At 38.3% G+C, this 24,785-nt stretch overlaps 1 protein-coding gene across 1 annotated transcript in view; it reads left to right on the forward strand.

The window, feature by feature from the left end:
• The window catches only part of DST (dystonin), a 314,972-nt gene that overhangs the window by 230,044 nt on the left and 60,143 nt on the right, over positions 1-24,785 (forward strand). Inside the window, exons 62-72 of the mRNA XM_067294163.1 lie at positions 1,442-1,641; positions 3,109-3,604; positions 4,549-6,023; positions 16,188-16,349; positions 17,286-17,456; positions 18,164-18,330; positions 20,509-20,668; positions 20,924-21,250; positions 21,422-21,506; positions 22,643-22,884; positions 23,915-24,121. Coding sequence (XP_067150264.1) covers positions 1,442-1,641; positions 3,109-3,604; positions 4,549-6,023; positions 16,188-16,349; positions 17,286-17,456; positions 18,164-18,330; positions 20,509-20,668; positions 20,924-21,250; positions 21,422-21,506; positions 22,643-22,884; positions 23,915-24,121 — 3,692 coding nt within the window. The remainder of the gene's footprint in view (positions 1-1,441; positions 1,642-3,108; positions 3,605-4,548; positions 6,024-16,187; positions 16,350-17,285; positions 17,457-18,163; positions 18,331-20,508; positions 20,669-20,923; positions 21,251-21,421; positions 21,507-22,642; positions 22,885-23,914; positions 24,122-24,785) is intronic.

Here is a 24,785-nt window from a genome sequence, read left to right on the forward strand (position 1 = left end):
AAAATAACTCCCTTTACAAGAGTGTAGAGCTGGAGTAATTCCACTGAAGTCCATTGACTTTGGATTTATATCTGTGCAATTGAGAGAGGCTATAGCTTCACTCCCTGTTTTAGAGGGCTTTGTAATTTATCTTTTTCAAACAGCATGTGCCTAAAACTTGAGAGGTCAGTTATTGTTCCATATAGATATGCTGGCTATTCTTACAACATATGATGAAAGCAAATTAAGTCAATTCTAGTTTGATATAAAGACCATTTTGAGTTGTTGTTAATGCTTTTCTGCATGTTTTTTTTTCCATGCGCCTTGTGGCTTTTGTCATTTTGTGGTTTTAGTGGCTTTTTGCCATTTTCTAAAACTGACTTCATAAATTTTGTCAAAAAAAAAGAAAATGACCATGTTTGGACAATAGATTTTGAGATAGTGCAGCATGTAATTTTCATGAGTTTAAAAATACTTCTTAGGTTTGTCATATTTTAAAATAAATCATAGTATGAAATACTGATTGACCCAATAGGTATTTCTGTAGCTACACCAGCAGTACTTTTAAGTTGATAAATTTTCGAACCTGCCCTCTTTATGAATGTACTCTGACAAGCTTAAAGAGCAGGTGAGCTCTCAAAGGGAACTTGTACTGAAAGGGAATTAGTACAGAATGAGCAGAGATCAAAGACACAGTGAAGTGGCAAAACAAATTGAAAAAAACCACAGTTGAAATTCAGGGAATGAGGAGAGCTAGCAAAACAGCAGAGCTGAGTGAGCAAGCACTGAAGGAGGGAAGGCAAGACTGGAAGAGTTAATGGCTGCCCTGCAAGCCACTGGAATAGGCAGAAGTCGAATAGGCCATAGATACTGGCTTCTGAGTTCACAGGGCACTTTTTCTTGTTGCCTGTCATTAGGTACCTGGTTCAGATGTCTAAATTAGGAAGTTAATCATCACAGATTAACACCTGATACAGACATTTGAAAGAGAAGTGCTCCTTCAAAGGGCAGTTCAGAGCAGAAGCCTAAATTAGGTTTTAGACCCGCCCTTGGAAAGGTATCTGTTTCTTTCCACTGACTAAATAGGAAGGCGAGTCTACCTGAATCAGACTAGACCTAAGTTGTGAGTACACTTTGGCTTTTATGTCATTTGGGATCCAAGTCTAAGTTTGATGGTATTTCATTTAGTAATATTCTGATCTAATTTGATTACATGTTGTATATTCATTGTTCTAAAAATTCCATGTATTGCTATATTAAACTTCAGACTTTTATCCAAGTATCTATTGGTCTGACTGTTAAAAGATGTAAGTGTATTTGCCTAGTCTCTGCAAGAAGGCATCTGGAGCTAATCAGCAAGAAGCCTTATTAGAGAGCTCTGTTTATGTTTCGTATATAGTATGCTGTCTGACAACCCATCTGCTAGAACATGCATGCAATATGTTAACATTATCATTGTTAGATTCCAAATGGAAAGAGCTCAATCAAGTTACATCTGAGAGACAACAAAAACTGGAAGAGTCTTCAAATTACCTGACCCAGTTCCAGACAGCAGAAGCTCAGTTAAAGCACTGGCTTGTAGAAAAGGAGCTAATGGTCAGTGTGCTGGGACCACTATCAATTGATCCAAATATGCTGAATACACAAAAGCAACAGGTCCAGGTGAGTAAGGATTGCCAACATGCATTACTGATTAAGTTTTTCTGCTTTCTTTACTATTAGCAAAGTATTATTTTGCATTTAGCATACAGCCCAGTCCTGAGGAGCTATTACATTTGTTTATCAGTAAATATCAGCTTAAGTCATACATACTTGACTACAGTAATTACAAGAAAAAATTCTCATGAGAGTGAAGGCAGATCAAAAGAACGAAAGGAAGAAATGTTCAGGACTTACTCCTTGGGGAGATACTGATCCTCAGATACATTTTGGTGTTTTGACCATGCTGTGGTTTCTCTGTAGTCTAATGAAAACAGTCCTTTGAAGTTTTATTAATCTGAGTGTGTATGTAAGATTTTACAATCAGTCCTCGTACAGAGTCTATGCTGTAGGACTAGCTTTTAAAGATTTTATTCACTTGAATGTGCCAGTAGCTAATAAAAATATGAAAGCAAGTGAAATGCAAGTACTGTGAATAGATATGTGGCCAAGAATGTGAAAGACAGAAGAAAAAGTATAGAGTAAAAGCAGAGTAATTTGCTTACAGAAATATTGCAAACTCACAGAAAAAAAAGAAGCCAAAATTAGATCAGGCTAAATAGCAGAAACTAGGATTGTTAATTTCAAACATTTCTATTGCTGCCAGTTAATTTAAACTGAAGAGAAATGACATTCTTATTTTGCAAAAATATTTTTAAAGCTGACGTATCCATATTGATTAAAAGAAAGAGTCTAAAACATGAACTGTGTTCTAATACTATGTGAAAATGACTTAAAATTGGTTTGTAAAAACTTCAGAAATCTAGACAGCCAGTCTAAGACTATCGTGCATCACTTAACAGTGCTTAAAAGTTAAGCTTCTTTGACTTAAAAAGGAAGGGTTTGGAACGTTCTGTAAAGTAAAACCATGATATTTGTCCCTTCTTCTGTAAGCATTAGGACTTATTGACAAAAAAAATTAATACTGAGAACCACTAATATAAACTTTAACAAATCTTACAGTATAGTTTCAGTCATTTCCTGAATTACCAAATATTGTCTGTGCTCTAATAATACTTTGCAATATAATGTCACTATACACCTTCTTTGGAGTTCTGTCTTAAGGCAAATTTCAAAACTGTCTAGGAAGGAAGATGCTGCTTGAACCTACGCAGTGATTATTTTACTTGTTACAGTTACTTAATTACTGTAATATTAACAGAATTCATTGCTTACTTGCATCTGCTGATTGAATTTCCATTTGATGGTGTGTAAATTAACTTTATTTTTTCTGTTTCTTTCATGAAAACACTTGGAAACAACACTCCATTTATGTGTAGACACTGAAATTAATTGATTAGCTTTTAAACCCGGAGATTAATTACTCAGTTAATGGAGCATAGCTACAACATTTTCCATATAATTTTTGTCAGAAGCATTTTGCTCCTTTTTTGCAAGGTAAATGCTTTTTAAAATTTACTTTCTTCCCAGATTCTGCTTAAAGAGTTTGACACCAGAAAGCCACAATACAAACAGTTAACTACAGCTGGTGAAGGGATTCTGAAGAGGCCTGGTGAACATCCCCCCTCTCATGAAATTGTGAAAGAGCAACTGGCAGCTGTGGCACGAAAATGGGACAGTCTAACTGGCCAACTGAGTAATAGATGTGCCCGAATCGACCAAGCCATTGGGAAAAGCACAGAGTACCAAAGCCTACTCAGAAGTCTGTCTGATAAGCTAAGTGCCTTGGATAGCAAACTAAGCAGCAGCCTGGCTGTGAGCACACAACCTGATGCTGTGAAACAACAACTGGAAGCTGCTAGAGAAATGAAGGAGGAAATAGAACAGGAAATGAAGAATATAAATGCGGCTCAAGCTCTTTGTGAAGAGCTATCAACACTGGTTGGAGAAGAGTATTTGAAAGCAGAACTGACAAGGCAGTTAGATGGCATCATAAAATCATTTAAGGATATTGAGCAAAAATCCGGTTAGTATTTATTTAAAGAGAAATAGTAATTAAGGCATAAAGTAAAGCATTACAGTTGCATTACTTTTTACAGTCAGTAGTCAAATGTTGAGTGAGCTGAGCTGAACACCCACTCTGTCCCAGCAGTTGTACGTTAGTCCCTCTACCTTGAAAAGGCAAAAACAATACTTTGGATCTCTAGTGGGAAGTTTGGGAGAGACTAAGCATGATACAGTCCTGCTCTTATCTCTGCCTTCAGATACATCTTCACTTAATTAGGATACCAAAATGGGATGCTGTCCAGTGGACTATCTAACTGTGCGTAGGTGCAGAATGTAAGCAAAAATCGTCATGTTTTAGCTAAGAACCAGTTAATGGACTCAGCAAAAAAGCAGTGGTAATTGTATAAAACTGCCTGTGATAGAAGTAGGTCAGTAGTCTGCAGCCGTTCCTTACCCTGTTAACAACAGAACTGAGTGAATAATACACTGCAGGCAATGTCATACTTTGTTCTACCTAACAGCCTCATTTTTAGCTTTTTAATTTCCTCTGGTGCTGAGGAACATCAAAAGAACTCCCTAAAAACATATTGCCTGCAGGCCATGAGTTAGACATGACCAGGTTAGATTACTTAATGTTCCCTGTGCTTACACTTTATGATATCATGAAACACAACTGTGTGCTTTTTACCCCAAATCTGCCTGAATGGGATTCATGTAGACACAGGTTGGCTAAGCTCCCCGGATTTGATTCGCGTCCAAATGCCTTGGCTGTTCTGCTGTATTCCAGGCACAAGACTGACTATCCCTTGCAAGGGATTTGGTTGTCTTCAGATCAAACCCCATACACTAAGGACCAGCTCCTCAAATTAATGATCATTCATAATAAAATCAAAATTAGATTTTTTTTCAGTGAATGTTAGCTGATTCTGGTAATGAACCTCTGTGCTGTCTTTTGCTTTGTAGATAACCATGTTCAGCAGCTTCAGTCAGCGTATGCCACTTCTCATCAGTTCCAGCAAATGTCTGAAGACTTTCAGACCTGGATAGACAAAAAGAAAGAAGAGCTGAACCAGGCTCGTCCTATATCTGCCAGACTTGATGCCTTGCAGTCACTAATTGAAGAACAGAAGGATTTTAAGAAGACCCTGTCCGATCAGATTAGTTCATATGAAAAAATTGTTGCAGAAGGGGAAAGTATCTTACAGAAGACTCAAGGAGCTGACAAGGCAGCATTACAGTCCCAAATTGCCATTCTCAAAAGTAACTGGGATGAAATGAATAAGCAGGTAAAAGAAAGGCAAGATAAATTAACAGATTGTCTGGAGAAAGCCCTCCAATACAAGCAGCATGTAGAAAGTCTGCAGCCGTGGATAGAGAAATGTCAAAGCAACCTGTGTGAAGTAAAAGTTGGCATAAACCCTGTTGAAATAGAGAATTCTATTGTTCAGGTGAAGGCCTGGCAGAAGGACCTGGATAAACACCATGGCATGGTGGAGCTGTTAAATAATACTGCTGAAAGTTTGCTCAGCACAAGTCAAACAGATAAAGAAGTTGTTAAAGAGGAGACTAAGGCACTTAATCAAAAAGTGAAAACGGTCACAGAACAATTACATAAGAAGAGAGAGTGCTTGGAAAATATGGCACAAAGGCTGAAAGAGTTTCAGGAATCATCCAGGGAAACTGAAAAACAGCTTAAAAGTGCCAAGGAGCATCTGGAAGCTCATGATGCGCTTGGACCTCAGTCATTCAGTAACAAACACCTGACAGTGATGCAGACCCAGCAGAAAGCCTTACAGGCTTTAAAGCCTCATGTCAATTTAGCAAAAAAGCTTGCCCAAGAACTGGTGGTAGAAGCTTCTGATTCAGCAGGTGTTTCTGACCTTTTGCTCCAAGCTGAATCCTTGGAGCAAGAATACAGTGCAGTGAACCAGCAGGTTGAAGAGAGGTGCTTGTTCTTGGAGACGAAACTTCAGGGAATTGGCCATTTCCAAAACAGCATCCGAGAGATGTTCTCTCAGTTTGCAGAGTTTGATGATGAGCTTGACAGCATGGCTCCAGTGGGGAGAGACCTTGATGTACTGCAGTCACAGAGAGAGGATATAAAACGTTTCCTGAAAAAGCTGGAAGACCTTATAATGAATAATGAAAATGCTAATAAAAACTGCAAAATGATGTTAGCCACAGAAGCTGAAGCTTCTCCTGACCTCGTTGGTATAAAAAGAGATTTGGAAGCTTTAAATAAACAGTGCAACAAATTACTTGACAGAGCAAAAGCCAGGGAAGATCAAGTGGAAGGTACTATTAGCCGTGTTGAGGAGTTTTACAATAAGCTGAAAGAGTTTTCCAGCCTGCTTGGGAGAGCTGAAGAACACGAAGAGTCACAAGGTCCTGTTGGAATGGAAACAGAAACTATCAATCAGCAGCTGAATACGTTCAAGGTAGGAGGATTTCTTTCTTACTACTGTAAAATGTTTACACAATGCAATTTAATTAAAAATCATTGTGAAAAGGATTGATTAAATGCAGACCATGGAGAAGTCTTGTTTCACAGCAGTCAGTTGTACCTTTTAGCTTTTCGGTTGTGCCTTTTAGCTATTTTTTTTTCAAGTGGAATATCTTCTCTTGCTCCAGACTTTCTCTTGCTACAGCTTGGTAGACTTTCATTTCTTTGCATCCCAGTTTGTAATTCCCAAGCCCCGCTTCCCTCTTTCACCTTTCTTCATAATCTTGTTTCCTTATGCAGCCCATCTACCTTATCTCGTTCTGAGAATCCTGTTGTCTCTATTCCGATGTCTGTCTATCACATGAGCTTCCTTCTTAACTGTTCTTCGAGTTTTAGACTCCAGTAGTCACATACCAACCCACATTCACTTTGCTCATCTGAATAGTCTCATTTTTTTCCACCTTTGCCTATCTGGATAGTCTCATTTTTTGCACCTGGCCATAGGCATCAGTGTGTATAGGTTTAGGACCTTACCTTTCTCTATTTTCTGTTCTAACACACTGTCTGGCTTAACCTCAGCTGAATCCCATCCTTACCTAGAAACATACTAGTAAGGAGGATTCAGGTAAAACATTCAGCTTTCTACAGAGGAAGTTTCTTGTGGCATCATTATCCAAAAAGCACTTTGCAGCTTCCCTGCATAGCTTTCGATAAGCCAGTTAGCAGCTCTCATCCAGTTCAGAAAAACACATTGCAGTAGTACTGAGTAGAAATTGGGTATACTGTGTATAAATTGTGCTTGGTGTTGAAATGAAGTGCAGATATTTTAGGTTTCAATCAAAGAAATTCCAGTGCTCACTTGAATGATTTGCACCCAGATATAAGCAGGGTTAGAAAAAGATCATAAATATTCTAATGGCTGTGTAGTAGCACAGAATATTCTGTGTTGGTTTGGTTTCATTTCAACCGAATATTGATTCAAAAGCTTTCATAACATGACTTGGTAAGGCACGTTGCTGAAAAGAAGTAATTACATGCTAGGCCCAACAGAGGGTGTATTTTGCTTGTTTAGACTAAACGACGTTAGAAATGAAAACTAAACGCTAAAACTTTCATCTGAGAGTTTCGGTCTTCTGTAAGCTATGTTGATCTTTCCGAATGCATAAATAGGGACGAAAATCTTGAACAAATAGTTACATGATGAAGAGTTTCTGTTAGACTGTGAGGATTAAAATTGTTTGCCAGTCTGTCCTAACAAGTCTATCTCAATTTAAAATAGAAACAAATGGCTTTTCTTTATGTATGGTTAGTAAAATACTTTGGAAATCTGAAAATAACAAAAGATCCTGCTGTGATTGTTATTGCTTAGACTGACTGTACAGGATTTAAGTTAAAGCCTCTTTGTGATCTCTGATTTTACCACATTCCTTATGTTTTCAAACATTAGATGCAGCTTCAGGTCTTTTAAACCAGATATTTTTTGGCCATAAAGAAGAATGCTTTTAGGGGAAAGCAGCCTGATGAATATACAGTAGAAGAATCCAGAGAACAGTATAGCCGGTGTGCTCTTCTGTGCTTTGTCCCAGTGTTGTGCTTGGTAAGATCACTGGACAAGAAATACAGCAACTATAAAATTCAGGAGTCTTTCTGGAGTGAGATCCTTGGCTGGTCAGCGCAGACCTGTAGGAGGATAGTGTCCTTGTAACCAAAGGGCTTGTATGCTAAAAAGACAAAAAAGAGGAAAAAAACAACAACAAAAAAAAACCTGAAGAGGGGAAAAGGAGAACAGCAATAGCAGTGTGTTTGTATCCAGAATTATACTCTAGGATCGTGTTTGTTTTAGATATTTTAAGCTTAGAAATGTGTATTGTTTGAAACAACTATTTTATGCCACACAATTGGTTATGAGTGAACATGCAATGCCATTAAACCGGAGGTGAAAAATGAAGAAGTGAAGGGGTTGTTGAAATAAGTGAGGAGAAAATGCGGGAATAAAGAAGTAGAGTAGGAAGCACTTGAAAAATAGGAAGGACACAAAATAGGACGTTTTATTAGCCTAAGGTGGTAAGGGCAGGTAGCAAAGGGTTATTGATAGGAGGAGAGAGCAGGATCAACAATAACTCTCCTAGTACTCGGTGTGAGGGCCGCTGGGCTGTATGACAGCAAAATTACAACAGGTCTCTCCCCTCCTGGTACTCTTCAGCCTTCCAAGGAGTTATCTCACCTGAGGCAGCGAGCCCGAGAGAGACTGGCTCCCACAAGGCGTGCACCACTGATGGAGCATGTGCTCACATGTGTGCATGCGCGCACACACACACACACACACAACCTCAAAATGTGGCTGTGGCCACAAAACCACAGTCTAGCACTTTATTTCTTTTGCTTCTGTGGTCAAGCACAGTCAACTTCTGTACCTCAAGAGTAAAGCAGAGAAGTTCTTCTTTGGTAGCTAGATTTATTCACATGACATCTTCACTTTCTTCAGGGAAGAATCTTGTGTGATCGGCTTTTTGTGGTTTTTGTGGTTTGACCAATTTTTATGTACAAAGAGTAGAGCTTTGTGGGTCTTTTTGGCATCTGACATTAAAATGCAGTATTAAAAAAGCTTTGCGTTATATTTTTATTTATATACACATACTTGTTTTATTTATATTCGTTCTTGGTAATCCACTTATTCCAGCCATTATAGAGTGTTAAGTTGAAAGTACTTACTGTCAGTATTAAACTGTATTTATTTACAATGCAAATATAAAAATTGCTTTCTGTAAATGAAAATCTCCATGGAGTTCATCTGAAAGTAGAACCATGACTGTCACTTCACAAAGTACACCTGGAAGAATATAAATAGAAGAAGAATTTGCCTCAATAAATACGAAACACACAGAATTCATTCTGTTAATTAATTCATCTTTGTTAGACTTTTTTTCCCCAAAAAAGTCTGTATGCAGTGCATACATAGATGTGTGCTAACAGGAAATTTCAGTAAATTAGCTCTGTTCAGTTAAGCTGATTCTGCCTTCTTTCTTCAAAAGCAAAACAAAAAAGAATCCTACAGAAGAGACTGAACCAAAACCCCTGTTTTGGATAGCCACATAATGTTAGGATGTTTGCAGCTGGAAAAGGATTTGCAGTGAGGTTCTCTTTGAAAGGGAGAAATCAAAAACTCCCAGCAGCTGAATTATTTTATTTCTTGAAACCTTTGCGTAATTCTTTGTAACGTCATTAAAAGACGTTCTTTTCTTCTTAGCAAAAAATACATGGAACTGTTGCAGCTTTCATCAGCGTATGGTTCATTAGGCTTTGGCTTTTGTTTTTGGGGTGCTGGACCTAGCTGTTAAAGAGGTTGTCTTCTGGTTGGGCCTTGCAGGAGTTCTTAGCTAGCCTGACTGTTCCTGCCAGTGAGCTTCAGCTAAGGTTTTAATTGGCCTGTGTCAGTTGTGTAGAGCGTGTCCTCTGATTTTCACCTTGAAGGTGGATCATGCTGAAAAAATAATTTGAGGTTTCTCTTTATGTCAAGTAAGAAACAAAAAGTGTAGGATTTCCCATGCACTGATTTACAAACACTGTAATAAGATGTTAACCTTCCACAGGATTTCCTACAATTAGGATCCGTAGTAAAAAGCAAACGTAGAAAAAGGAATTGTTTTAATTTTTTTTAAAGAACTGCTTGAGAAAGTGACTGTGTCATACAAAAGCCTTCAGTGGATCTGATAAAAAATGATAAAATATTTTTATAATGTTACTAAAATCATTTTACTATTGGAAAACCAAAATACAGACCAATTTCAGTTATATACTAACCTTATAAAATGGTGCAGCAGCCTTTGAATTCAGTGAAGATCTGCTTGTGGTTGTTTTGGGTGAGAAGATGACTGGACCTCAAAAACTGTCTTACACATCTTTACCATTATAGTCTATATTCTCAATTACAGTCTATATTCTCAATTAGAGAAACCAGAGGTGACTATTTCTGTGGCCTAATTTTAATACATAATGGTTGTAATTGTATGGAAGCCTTATTTCAAATAATAACTATACACACTGGAGCAAGAGAAATATGTGAGTGCAGGAAGAGAGAATTTGTCTCACGTCACTTTAATATTTTGATAATAGCTGATCGTATGTCAAATAAAGGAATAAACAGAAGGCGTGCGTTGTTCATATTTCTCGAGGAAAGTGTATCCTGCTTAACTCAGAAAGCTCCAGCTGATTGCAGTTAATACCCTATGTTAAGTTTTAACACTGCCATATGCTTTCCTTAAACTGAGGTCTAAACTGTCACTAAAACTGATACCTCCCATCACAAGCAGCATCAGGTCTCTGGTCAATAAGGGTATGAAGATTTATGCTGGCGAGGTGGTGGCTTGGTGACGACCACTTTCCTGCATACTACTGGTGAATTATTTGTGCGTCTGCCAGCTTTCACTTGCATAATTATTAGCTAGAAGTAAGGCACAAAATGTTGAACAGCATTTAAAAGGTTTAAAAATCCAGAACTTGATTCTTTGTCCCGTTATGCTGGTTTTCAGCATCCAAATATATATATGTTCACTTTTTTCATACATCATCTTTATTCTTTCAGTAAAAACTGTGGGAGCGGGGGTTGTTTGGATCTATAATGCTCCTTGTGTAGTGGCTGCCGTGTCAGACAGTGCTACAGTAAGCTATTGTCTAAAAGCCAGAAAGTGAAAATGAATAGAAATGAAACTAGAATTGAGTGTGTATCTCTGTGCATTTCAAATTAAGTAAAGTGTTCAATAAAAAGTATTGAAACAATTAATTAAAGACAAACTGAGGAATTAAAAAAAATCCTAGTAATAATGCACACACAAACGTTCGGTTTAACTTTTCGTTTGGAAGCGTTCCTTTAAGCGATGACTTTAGCAGCCTGCATGATTAAATGCAGACCACCGTTAAAAGCAGTGTGCATTTTCACCAGAATTCTGTGAAAAGTAAGATTTCTGTTCATTCTGTCAGCACGTTGCTCTAGCTTCTTTTCAAATAATGAAGCGAAACAGTGCTCTTTTGGGCTCTTTAAAATATTGCTGTGGCTTGAGCAGTGTCGCCTTAGCTAGGCAAGCCACGCGCTGCCGGTTTGGGCAATCCGTGCTCATTGGCCGCCTTTCATCGCGCTCCTGCCGAGGCGGCTGCCCCGCGGTGAAAGAATGCGCGGGGCCCGGCGTGATGTCACCGGCGGCCGCGCTGCTCGGGCGCCGCGGCGCCTCCCACCGCAGCCGCGCGGCCGGCCTCCCGGCTCGGGCGAGGGGCAAAAGTGAAAAGGTGACCGAGCAGTTAAGTCATGGGCGGGCAGAAAGCATAAGCGGGGGGAGCGCGGAGAGGTCGTGCGCCTACTAACGTGCCGGCAGAGTAATACTCTGCGAACGAATGGGGCAGTAGCAGATGTTGCCTGGAGAATAGAAAAGGGCGTTTCTTCAAGCTCCACGTTGCGAGGACGCCTGTCAGTTCGTAAGAAACCAGGGAGAGCTGGAAAGGTTATCGGCTTCACTGGATGGTACACGCCAGCGATCGTGGTGGGATTGCCTTTTTTTGCCTTCTCTGCAGCTGCACTTCCAAGCGAAGAGGAAACAGTGACCGCAGTCTGCCAGCTTCAGTTTATAGCTAGAACTTGCTGAATTGAAGCTGAATGTAAATCTACTGTGCCTTCAGGGGGAAAATGCTGTAATTGTTCTGCTCTGCAGTTGCCTTAAACAGGGTAACAACTCTCCAGGATGGGATTTGGAAAAGCAGTCTAAAAAACTTTGTTTTCTAATTGTCTGTTTAAAGGATATTTTGGCCGCATTGGCTTGGCTGCTAGAAAAGCATGTTTTCCTATGGAACTTCTGAATGCACCACAGAAAATCTTGGTACACAAGGAGACTAAACGGTCTTTTTCAGATCAAGGTTATTTATAGCTACTGCCAAAAAAGTAAAGGACTATTTTATTATTCTTACTCTTCTGGATTTAACTTATTTTTTCCCCAAGATTTTCTCTGTGCCTTGCTCTGAACTGTACACATCCACTGTGGGCTCTGTCTTTTTAAGCTTCTGCACCATGTTTTATTTATAAAGGAGATGGAATTCTGCAAACTGTTTAAATGGATTACAGCTAATCTGTCACCTACAGCAGATAATGTGCTGCCCTCGGTAATGCTCGTTCATTTGGGAGCCTTAATCTGGAGACTCAAGATACAAATTCTGACCTGCAAAAAGAAACGGAACGTTCCCAGGAGGGCTTTAAGTATTTGAGCCACTGTTGGGTTTTGTTGTACTTTGTTTTTCTGTGATATTGGAAGATTTCTGTTCCTTTCTTACTGAAGCACTTTATATTTTGGAAAAAAGAAACAACCCTCACATCCAGGTGAAGCTGCATTTACACTGATGCACTGATTATGACCTTAACCACCTCATAACTTATGATGTATATTTTGTATATATGCATCTTATGCTAAATGCAAGCTTCCTATAATTCTTCAGACTGATAGTATTTTGAAAATGTTTCACTTAGCGCTATGAAAGTGGAGGCAGGGTAGCCTGTTTGTGTAAACACTTTCAAGATGGGGAAGCCGCTTAGCAGGCCGGACTGTTTACGTCAGAATCCTCCGTGTGTAGGCAAAGGGGAAGAAGATGAAGATCTAAATATTGAAGACTGTTACGTTCCCCAAAGGTCGATCTACGACACAGTGCGACTGAACGAACAAATCGACTCCGGGTCCAAAGGCAGCCTCTCCTCGAGGCATTTCAGCGACCGCACTTTGCCCTACAGTCACAGAACGCTGGACATTGGCACGCTGTGCTCCAACGGCGCCCTCACCTCGGCCAGTGTTTTTGAGCTCCGAAGTCGGGAAGCTAACAAGTTAGACGAAAAGATGATCTTTGATGCCCTCAAGCTGAACAGTGATATAATTCGGACCGCTGGATTACCCAAAGCAAAGTCTCACACCGAAAAGAAAGAGCACAGGCGGTCATGGAGAATGTTTGTGCCACCCAATTTCTCAGATTATGCAAATAAAAGTGAATGCTCATTTGTTGAAACTCCCGATGTATCGGATATCGCTAAATCAGGCAAATGCAAATGGGGTACGAGTTCTCTCACCTCCGAAGAGGATGATTCTGGTTTGTGCAGCCCTCCCACCGAAAGGGAAGAAAAACAAGATACGCTCTTAGCAGGGGAGCAGACGCAGATAAGAAGCTTGTCTTCTGCAGAAGATCTGCAGGCAGCAGGGCAGTTCAGACCATTCTGCCCTGCTCTGTGCAGAGAAGAGCAAACCCCCCGGCTTGCGGGCGGCAGTGGCCCTGTCAGAGAAAGCTGCAGCTTGGCTTTGCATGACATTTTCCCTCCGGGGAAAGCAGAACAAAGCAGTCCACCGCAAAGCGAAAGTGAGCAGGAAGAGATGGGGGGGAAGCACTCTTACTTACAAAGCTTGAAAGAGAAAACTCTGACACATGGAGATCCTCTTTGGGGTGATGGAAAAAGTATTTCCTTCGACAAAAAGGAAGTGGAAAGTTTGTATGAAGTTGATGAAAAAATTAAAACACGAGTCACAACAATAGAAGGGGATTATGTGGATGTGGCACCTCAACACGTAGACATTTATTACGCAAATGTTGCTGTAAATACTAGTGACATAGATTTATCAAAATATGAGATTTTCTCTGATCCAGAGGAATCCAGTATGGCACATACAGACTCAAATGAAATGGTATTTTCTGTTCAGCAGCTTGAATTAGGTAATACTGTTAACTGTCCAAAAGCTATCCCAGGGAGAAGTGAAGGCAATATCTGGACTACTGGTGTCCAGATAGAAACCTTGGATACGGTCTGCAATGGCCTGTTGTCTAACAAGGTAATTAAAAAATAATAAATTCCAGAGATAAATTCTGTGAAATGTTGTAAAGCAGACTTAAATGTACTTGTTTAAAGTTTTCTTTACAGTTTTGTTATTGTCACAAAAACTTTGTATTTCATTCACTCAGCAGATGTGGTAATCAGTGTCATTTGCATAGCATGTACAAGATGTCCAAAGTAGGTGAGATGGCCACTTTTGAAAATGAATTAGGGGCAATTTCCGACAGGGATGATTACTTCCAGCTATTTGGTGCCTGGTTATTTATTGTCCAGATGGTGTCTGTTACTCTTGATTTGGAACGCCTCCGCTGTGCGTTGATGCTAGTGTTTGGTTTTCACACTCGCTGTGGTTAAAGGCAGTGCCATTCAAGGGCAGTTGTAGCCCATTTATTCAGGTTGAGCAGTCTTACTCATGAACGTATGAGTAACAGTATCAGCTTGTTGTGGTTTCCAAAGTGCATAGATTAAAGACTCACCGCATGTGCTGGAAACCTCCTTTTGCATTTACATGCCAGAAAGTAGATCTGAAGTTACAGGAGTATTTTACAAGCACAGGGTCTTGCAGTGTTTTGTGAGTGGTGGATGGGGTAAGAAAGTAAAATGTGAAGCCTTGTAATAAGTAAAGGGTGTTTGTCAGGTCTGTAATTTTTTTTCTTCCCACTCCGGTTGAAATCTGAGCTATTTCAGGCTTTGTTGCTAAGTTGTTCTGGTAAACTTTAGCCTCAACAATAATTGTAATTTATTTTAAGCTTCTCTTTGCAAAGAATGCATGTGTTTAAAAAGGGCAGATTATGGAAATCAGTCCTCCCTGTGGTAGGACCTTGCTTTCAAAAGTTGAGGCTTTATGGAAGAGAAAAGAAGAATTTGTTATTGATTCTGTGTAAAAAGATTATTCTGCCTCCTCCCTACCCTGAAGTCAAGAAAAATGCAAGCATTTTCCCTTTTCTGGGAACAGCCAGCTGGTTGCACTCTGCAAGTTTTGATGTAACCGCACTCTTAACAGTTTTGAGTTTTCTTGTCCGTATTAGCAAGGCTCTTAGGGGTGTTTAATTTATTTTCTCCTGTGTGCTTAGTATATTTGCTCTAGCCTCTAGATTGACTTGTCAAGCTCCCAGAAGTGTGCTCAGCCACCTGAGGTCTGCTTCTTTGAAAGAAATCATTTGCCATGCTATGTTTGGTGCCAAAAAAGGAGAGTCAGTGGTACGTTTGAAGTGATTCCTGTTTTTCAGGATGCTGAGGAAGATTGCTTTGAACACACAAAATGTACACCAAAACTGTTACTGAATGCCACTATAGAAACCAAAGGATTTAGGGTCAAAAGTTGAGCGTTCTTTAGCATTGTTTATTCATTGGTTATTTTTCACTGGTCTGGGTAATTAATTCAGAGGCTTCAGGCCATTTTCTGATCTCATTGTCACCGGTGTCAGTTCAGGCTAATTCAGTTGAATACAAGTGTGGATTTACATTGCTGTTGCTAATGGTAATAATCTGGCTCTGAAAAGCTTAAATACCTGAAAGAGTGTAACAAAGCAAACAGAAAATTGTTCAAACTGCTGTTTGGGTATGGTCAGAGCCCTGGCATTTTGCAGGAATATCCCTCAGAGTGAATATCCCTTCTCTTGGGTGTTCACTGCCATACTGTTACAGCAGCATCGATAGTCCCTCCTCACTTGGTACCATTGCCATTTTCCTAAAACCTGCTCTGAAATATCTCTTCCTTTGCCATTTCTTCAAAGCTTTGCTTTTGTCCTAATTTGGACATTAGGACAAAACATTGCTCTGTTGTCTCCCTTGGCGCTTTTGTTTTTTTGTCTCTAAAATTTAATGTTGTTTTACCTGTAGACAACTTACGCTCCTTCTGCTCCATTTTTTGTAGGTTTTATAGATAGATAGTTAAACAGATATAAATGTGTTCTGCTGGTCTTTTTGTTGATTAGAAGTTCTTTCTTTTTTCTGTTTATAAACTGTTCTTGACTTTTCTCATCCTTTTGAGCGTTGCATAAGGAATCTAGTTTACCTTCCTGATTTTCTATTAAAGTTCTCTCTCTCTCTCTCTCCTTCCTCTCTAAAACTACTCATAGAAATGTACATCATTTTCCCTCAATAGTGTATTCCATTTAATCTGTTTAGATTAGGCCTATTCTATTTATTAATGTATTTTTGAAAGTTGCTCGCAAAGTGTGGTTTCCTTTCTTGTAGGTATCAATTTTCAACATTTTATGTTGCATACTGTGAGGTAAACATCAGAGTCTCTTATGCTTTTTATGTTAGCAGATACAGTAATTCATATGTGTCTTGGTTTCCCCAATGCAGGTATTCCAGAAAGAAGAAATTGAACCACTGCAAGTAAAACAACAGGAGGTAAATTGGTTAGGTCAAAGCCTTATTCAAAGTGCTGCTAAAGGTACCAACACAGAGAACCTTGAACATGACCTTGAAGATGTTAACACCCGATGGAAGACTCTTAATAAGAAGGTTATTATTTTGTATGCTATTCTGCTTTTGTCTTGTTTTGCGTTTTGATTATTTATTTACTGCCATCTTTCAAAATACAGGAAATTAAATAGTAAGGGTATGAATTTTGTTATTTTACACAATAACTTTTTTGGTAATTTTAAGGATAAGATTTCTGTCACTAGTTGCCAGAGATATTACTCTCATTTATACTGTTTTGCCAAACTTTATATATGTATGTCCTGTTTTTTATTCAGGAAAGATTCCCCCAGGACTATATGTTCCTTTCTGCTTAAGCAGAGCAGGGAGAGGTTTGATAACCCAGTGAATGAGGTTGGAGCTGGGACACACAGATGGGAAAGGGAGCTGTCATTTGTGGTCAGCTGCTTTTAAGGAGTTCCTCTTCACTCTTTCTTTCCTCTGTTGAAAATGGTAACAGTGGGAGGCAGAAACAGTGCCCATTTTCATCAGCTCTGTCTTCCAGAAGGGGTGATGCAGCAGAACAACAAAGACTTGTGATGCACCTATTTGTCCTTTCCTTTCCTATCTCTTCTTCCCTATGATGGGATTATTGTTCCTTAATAAGATCTGCTACTTTGGATTCCAGGATTGGTCTTTTCGCAAGGAAAATAAAAACTATTTAAAACACACATTTTATCAGCATAAGTCATAATAGTGTAACTATACAAAACAGGCATATCTCTTGTAATGGAATGCTAGAGCCGTCTAATTTACAGGGAGTCAACCTCTTCTTCTCATTGGATGACCATAATCCCAAAACATTAATGCTAAATTAATGCTAAATGCCATAGTGCTGTAATGAGTAGCTATGAAAATGAAAGTATATATTGATGATAATTGCCAGGCATTAAAATAGCAGGTCTACAAATCTTGGCTGCTTATTTCACAGAAATATGAAAATAGGTAAGTACAGTCAGATGCTCTACTTTCCTTCAGGTTGCCCAGCGTGCTGCACAATTGCAGGAAGCCCTCCTTCACTGTGGGAGATTTCAGGATGCCCTTGAATCTCTGCTTAGCTGGCTCATTGATACAGAAGACCTTGTGGCTAATCAGAAGCCACCATCTGCTGAATTTAAAGTTGTGAAGGCCCAAATACAAGAACAGAAAGTAAGTGAAATGTGTTCAGAATCTCTCTCTCCACTTCAGTAATGATAATGAATTCCCAGTCTTTGTCACAGCATAAAGTCTGTTCAAGTGCATTGTATTACATTCAGGTGCACTGAGATCTTTAAAACAGCCATCCATTCTGTTTTCTAGAGTCTATCCAGTGTTGGGAGAAGTACATCTTTCAGGAACACTTGAAGGAGTGTGACACTGTGCAATCTGGGCTCTGATTAAAATTATTAGCACTACCTGGACAGAAATATTAAAGGTCCATTAGAGAAAGAAAAGGGATAAAACACAGTATTTGGCCATTTGGAAAGTAGGAGAAAAGAAGTAATAAGGTTTTCATTGCAATAATGTTCCTACAAAATGTATCGAATACTTTAAATGGTGTGACTCCTGCAATGGGTGTTAATTGTAACTTTTCCCCCTATATATTCACTCTTAGGGGTTGCCACACATCTTCACCCCACAGAAACCAAGTAGGTCATTTTGGAGTTGGGGGCTTGGTGAATCTCGGCTGTTTTTTCATTTAGTTGGTTGGCTTTGGTCTCTTATTTGGTTAATGTTATTGTTACTTTCCGCACAGTATAAGCATTGATATTTCTTTGCTTTATCAGCCATTCAAGAAGACTGGCTCCTTCTGTTTATTGCACTTGTGCTATTACAGTGTTTCTTAGTAACTTGGTGTCTGATTGCTTTCTCTTTAGCTTCTCCAGAGGTTGCTGGATGACCGCAAGCCTACTGTTGAGGTAATCAAGCGTGAAGGGGAGAAAATTGCAGAGTCAGCAGAACCTGCTGATAAAGTGAAAATCTTGAAACAGTTGAGTTTCCTGGATAGTCGATGGGATGCGTTGCTCAGTAAAGCTGAAACAAGGTATTTGAAATTCTTTCCTAGCTTTGAAAAATGTGGACATAGCAGGTGATACATGGTTAGAAGCACCATGTGGAACTCCATAATGTGAAATCTTGTAAGAAATACCATTCTTGTTGCCACATTACATTATTTCACCTTGTTGTTGATAGAGTAGGTATTCTGAAGGAAAAGTGTAGAGAAAAAATCTTTAAGCTAAGATGCGACAATCTGCCAGGATTAACTGCATGTGTATCTTTTGAACTTTTTGTCTGTATTAATTCCTGAGAATGTGAGTGTCTTGATGGAAGAACTGTCTCCTGTTTTGCATAGAATTAAGTGTGAATTTAATGCTTGATAAACAATAATGATGTCCCCTTGGGATTTTAAAATGCTGACATGCTGCTGCAAAGAGGGAACATTGAATTCTTCTTCCTTTTTTCTGTTCAACATCATCCATATAATTAGTTTCCAGAAATTATTCGTCCTTGTACTTTCATTGGCTGATCTGCTTATGCAAGACGCTGAGCTCCCTAAGTTCTCAAGAAGATAAAGAGCCATCAAAGTGCTTAAATATACTCTAGCATCACAGAAGGCAGTCTCCTAAAGCGATTGCAGTCCAATTCAAGTTCCAAGAAAAAAAAAGTTCAAAAACATACACACAGAGTCTGTGTATACATGCATTTAGATATTTTGGGAGTTGTTTATATGTAAAATAACTGGAAAGCTATGAACCGTAGAAGTGTCTTTGAAGAAAGTGTTGAAAGGGCTTTGCTGAAGGTGAGTGTTTTCAGAGCGGGCATTTGAAAAAGGACGTCATTGTTCAGAAGAGAAAGGAGAAGAATATACGTAAGGGATGGCCTAAAGAAGCATATAACTGAGAATGAGAAATGAATTTGAAGGCTGAAGCAAGGGAGTTTAAGTGGACAGGGAAGTATTACAGTGCACAAGTCAATGGATTGGTATTTAGGCATTTAAACTAGCATTGAAATTGCCTCTGTTGACTTCTACTGCTTCTGGTAGCCTCTTTCTTCTGTTCATTCATACTACTAATAATGTGATTATTTAATTAGTAGAGTCAAACACTGATAGACCTTTTTTTTTTTTTTTTGAGGGAATCTGACTCATTAGCTGGGGAAATGTTAATATCATGTTTAATTTAATATTATTCTCCCAGTCTGGTGATAATCAAATTACAACTTTTTCCAAGCCATGTTAGCTGCAAGCTTGTCTCCGTTTTTCTTTGACTGACTCTAGAAATGAAGAAGAGATCTGAGGATGATTTTGAAAACTATGTAGAGTACTTCACTGAATGCTTCATGGCTATGTATGCCAAGTCTGTCAGGTTTCCCTTGCTGATAAGCCTTGGGAAGCACATAAAAACATAGCTTTTATCCAAAATGAGATCCCCAGTCATAAGACAATATTCTGATGTTTTTCACATAGGGCAAATCTCTCTTAAAAGTAGAAGCAGCCTGCCTGGGTGAAATTTGTTCAGGAGTGGCTGTAGAGAAAACTTTTCCTCTAATCAAGAACCTCCTCTAAAATGTAAAAATCTGAAAGAGGAATGTTTCAGGTATCACTTTTTTATTTTGGAGGTCAAGTCTCTGTGCTTTATTACCATTGTCTCACTAATGTCATTGAGAGCCCTTATCCGGAACAAGGGATGCAAAAGTAGAGCCAGATAGATCTGTTTGCATCATTGAACAAACGTTTAAAGACATTTTACAGTGCTGAGGAAGCATGACAATATGTTCTGGTTCAGTAAAGTCTTTGCCTAACTTTAAAACATGTATAGTAGTCAAGGGGATGTAACTGTATGCTTAAAGACAGCTAGAAACTCGAGCACTTTCCTAACTGGTATAAACTCATATTTTGCTGAATTGAGTGCTAAATTATTTTTAACAAAAAGAATATGAATAAAGTGATATTATTTATATTTGCAAAACTTACGTACTGCCTTTAAGAGTTTCAAATAGTTAGCTTTGGAGGTGTTTTTTTCTTAATTTGGTTGTTACTTTATCTTGTTTTTCATTGTTTATCGTGGATATATTTCTATTTCATTTTATGATAGGTTCCTAGAATCACACAGAATTTTTTTTTATTTGCAAAGGATTCAAGGTTTGGATTTTTTTTTTTTTTTTTGACCGTTTCACACTTACTTCATCACAAAAGATGACCTTTATCTTGGTGTGTTTCTAGGAACCGTCATTTGGAAGGTATCTCCATGGTGGCACAGCAGTTTCATGAAACTCTGGAACCGCTGGTCGAGTGGCTGACTGCCACCGAGAAAAGGCTTACAAATGCCGAACCCATTGGAACACAGGCCTCCAAACTCCAACAGCAGATTGCTCAGCATAAAGTAAGACACAGACCATGTGTTCACTTATGTTATTCTTTTTAAACATGCTTGTAAAGCACAAAGCAACTGGGAAAGCTGTTATGGTGTACCTTTGTTTTACCTTACTGATTTTTTTTTTGCTGTATTTTGAGTTTTGCCCATTTGCATTTATAATTGGCAATATGTCCTTTTTCCTTCAGTTGTTATTTTCACTTATTTCTTTTATGTTTTTCTGCTTTTCTTTTCCATTATTCTTCATTACTTAAAAAAATATAGGCCCTAGAAGATGACGTCCTAGCTCACAATAAGAGTTTACACCAGGCCATTAGTGTTGGTCAGTTTCTAAAAACTGTGAGCTCCAGGGAAGATAAAGATATGGTGCAGGAAAAGCTAGATTCTTCCCAAGCCCGATACATTGAGATTCAAGAGAAGAGCAACAGCAGGTCTGAGCTTCTCCAGCAAGCTTACTACAATGCTCAGATTTTTGGGGAGGATGAAGTTGAATTGATGAACTGGCTGAATGAAGTCCATGATAAACTGAGCAAACTGTCAGTCCAAGATTACAACACAGACTTGCTTGAGAAACAGCACTCTGAACTACTGGTATTTTCATTTCTTTTCATTTATTTAATTTTATTTTTGTATTTCATTTATATATCCATATTTCATTTATTTTTCATTAATATATTTTGTTTGAAATAGCAATAACTAATTCCAAGTAAAAATAATATGATTTATTATACCTGTGCTTACTCAAATGGCATTTTCTTCTAGGAACTTCAAGAAGAGATTCTTCTTAGAAAACAAAATGTCGATCTGGCTATACAAAATGGCTTAGAGCTCCTCAAGCAAACAACAGGTGAGAGCTTTTAGGAAACTATGATTCACCAGGCTTTTTTCTCATACTTATAAGTGCTTATGGGAAAATTAAACTGAAAGTTGTAAATATTAATCCTTATTGCTTGGTTAAAGGACTTGTAGTTGTTTATTTTAGTAAAGGTTTGAGGTCAAGGTAGGTTGTTTTGGGCCAAATTTACTGTTAATGTAAGTGAACAACATGCCATTAAAGTCCATTAAAGCCAGCAAAAAAATTGGTCCTTGAATTCTTTATTATTTTTAGTGGAAAATTATTTTAGTGAACCTGCATTCCATTCCTAATAGCAAGTTATGGACATTACTCATAATAGAGAGCTTTTTGGCAGTGGACACAGTCAGTTCTCTGGAGACATCCACAGATGAATGAGATATTAGACTACCTTCTACTGCAAGAGGAAAGCTTTATCCTCTAGATTGGAGCTAATACTGTGGGAAAACTTGCATTCCGATTGTACACATCTGTTTTGTAGATCAGCAGCTGTCCAAATTTTCCAGTACTTTTAAACTTTGCACTCTTTGAGACATGCATATGGTTGGGGGTGGAGAATCCTTTTTGGTTACAAACTTAGACGTTATGTTTTATAATGAAATCTGAATATATACTAGTAAATTTCAGGAGCTTATTTTTATTTTGGCATTTGAATTGTGTTTCTAATGGTTAGTAAAGAGGGTGTACTGTTCAAAGAACAATTTAAAATAATACCTTAATGAAAACCCGGTTAGTATTTTGATGATTTTTTTCTTTGCACTTTCAGTAGCCCTTTTATAATCTGCTTTTGCCTTTATCAGAAATATTGTGAATTTAAGGATTGTTTTTTAAAAAATAATGTTTATGTTAAATTTAGGGTCTTAGTCCTTACTTTTTGAACATTTAGTGGAGTAAAAGACAGGACAGGTAACCTTTGTGGCTTCTGTGAAGGTAGGATAATTTACAACAGTTGAGGATTTGCCCCATCATCTTGTTTGTTTGTTTGTTTGATTGATTAAATATTGAAACAGCTCTAATAAGTGGGGTTTTTTTGTTTGGTTGGGTTTTTTGCTTTTAAATATTTTTGTTCACAGGAAGTAACATCCTTCTGATATTTTAGCACAGGAAATAACATCCCTCTGATATTTTAGGTGATGAAGTTGTAATAATTCAAGATAAACTGGAAGGCATTAAAGCAAGGTACAAAGACATTACAAAATTGAGTTCTGATGTATCTAAGACCTTAGAGCAGGCTCTGCAGCTTGCAGGTCAGCTACACTCAACCCATGAGGAACTCTGCAAATGGCTTGACAAAGTGGAAGTGGAGTTACTCTCATATGAAACTCAAATACCGAAGGGTGAAGAATTAAGCCAAGCACAAGAAAGACAAAAAGTATGTTTTGGAATCCGTGATTTATTTGTTGCTGTATTATTCAGCTAGGTTTTGTGTTAACTTCTGTTTGGCAGGAAGTTGTTTTGTGAATAACTAATTTTAGCATCAGATCATTTGACTAAATGTAACAGTAGTTAGGAATCAAACTCGCTTTCCAGAGTCATCTGGTATAATCACTTATGAAATTGGTCTGGAGCTTATTTTTAGCACAAGAGAAGCACAACATTTCCTTTTTATTCAGGCAGCTACCTAATCCTGGGAAAACTCTTAAATTGTCAAACAAAGTTATTTTGGTTCTCTAGTTATGACATGAGTAGAATCCTGTAAAGTGTAAAAAGAGTCAGCATTTAAAGTATGTTACTAATACTGTTTAACAATAAATACTTAGTTCAAAAGAAAAAAATGTAGTATAAGCTGGATGGTAAGATCAAAGTTGGGGAAAAAAAAGGCTAAATAAAAAACATTTCCATTAAATTTCTGATATGTCTGAAAAGAAAAGAAATAAACCAGGGTTTCCTGAAAAAGTAAAAGGTCATTCCTGAAGGACTGTGTAATGATTTGATTGAAATTAAATCCAATCATTGTTCATTTAAGAAAGCACTTGAATTTAGCATATTCTGCTTTATTGCATGCGTGATGTTACTTGCTAATGATTTTGTTCTTTATGGAATTGCAGGTTGTAATGACCATGTGTTAGCTTTCTTTCCTGTGGTTGTTTGATTAGATACTAACAACTCTTCTGAAATTCCAGAGAATTTCGGACTGTCATATTGACTGGAGAAATATATTTAAAATATATGCAGTAGAAAATTTCTCTTCAGGAATCACCTGCTTTTCTGTCAAACAACTTATAATATCAAAAAGCTAATGTAACTGAGCTGAAAATAAGTGCACTAATTTATCCCTTTGGCTTGCTTGGAAAACGTTTCAGTTCTTGACTCATGGAGTAGTTGAAAGAATAAAAAACATGTGCAAGCTGTGTGTGTTCAGCTCCTATGCTGGCATGTTTATTTTAAATGGCCTTTTTCAGGAACTGAAGAAAGAAGCAAAGAACAACAAAGGCATGTTGGACACTCTGAATGAAGTCAGCAGTGCCTTCCTGGAGCTGGTGCCGTGGAGGGCCAGAGAGGGGCTTGACAAGATGATAACAGAGGACAATGAACGGTACCGATTAGTGAGTGACACTATCTCTCAGAAAGTGGATGAGATTGATGCTGCCATCCTGAGATCCCAGCAGGTACTGAAAACTCTACTTCTTCTCTGGGCAATAAAAAGTTCTCTCTGGCAACGTGTACCTCAACAAAAGTTGTCCTTTGGTGATGTTGCCAAATATTTGTTATGCCTGAGCAACAAAAGAGCTGTTTGGATGGACTGTGGCTCGCTGTTAAGACATGAATAGCAGAGCACAGCTAATCAGTGCATTGTTGTACTCATCTGCCTTTTCGTTGACACAAACCTCAGTCTTGTAGCTAAAATAGCTATAACTATCTTGGGGTGACTTAAGTGGCGATTTATGTGAGTAAGAATTGTATGGTCCTTATCCTTCACAGATTTTGTTGTCTAAGTAAAATATAGTCCAGATCCCCAGCTGCTTTTACTGGATGAAACATTGAAATCATTAGTGTTGCCACACCTTTTAGCATGAGCTGATTGTCTAGCTCCTCTGTACTTTCCACAATTAAAAGCTGGATCATGTTCAAACGGTGCTGAAGAACTGAAATGACAGTTGCTTGTATTCACATCCACAACACTTTTCTCCTTGGGATGCAAAAATTCCGTTATTAAATATGTGAAGGTTTCTAAACTTATACATACACACACACAGATGTATGTATATGGGTACGCTCTGAGAACTGGTACTCTCATTTTATCACTAAATAGCCCCATATTTAAGCTCTGTG

This window comes from Apteryx mantelli, chromosome 3 (genome assembly GCF_036417845.1).
Source record: "Apteryx mantelli isolate bAptMan1 chromosome 3, bAptMan1.hap1, whole genome shotgun sequence".
NCBI classification, from domain to species: Eukaryota; Metazoa; Chordata; class Aves; order Apterygiformes; family Apterygidae; genus Apteryx; species Apteryx mantelli.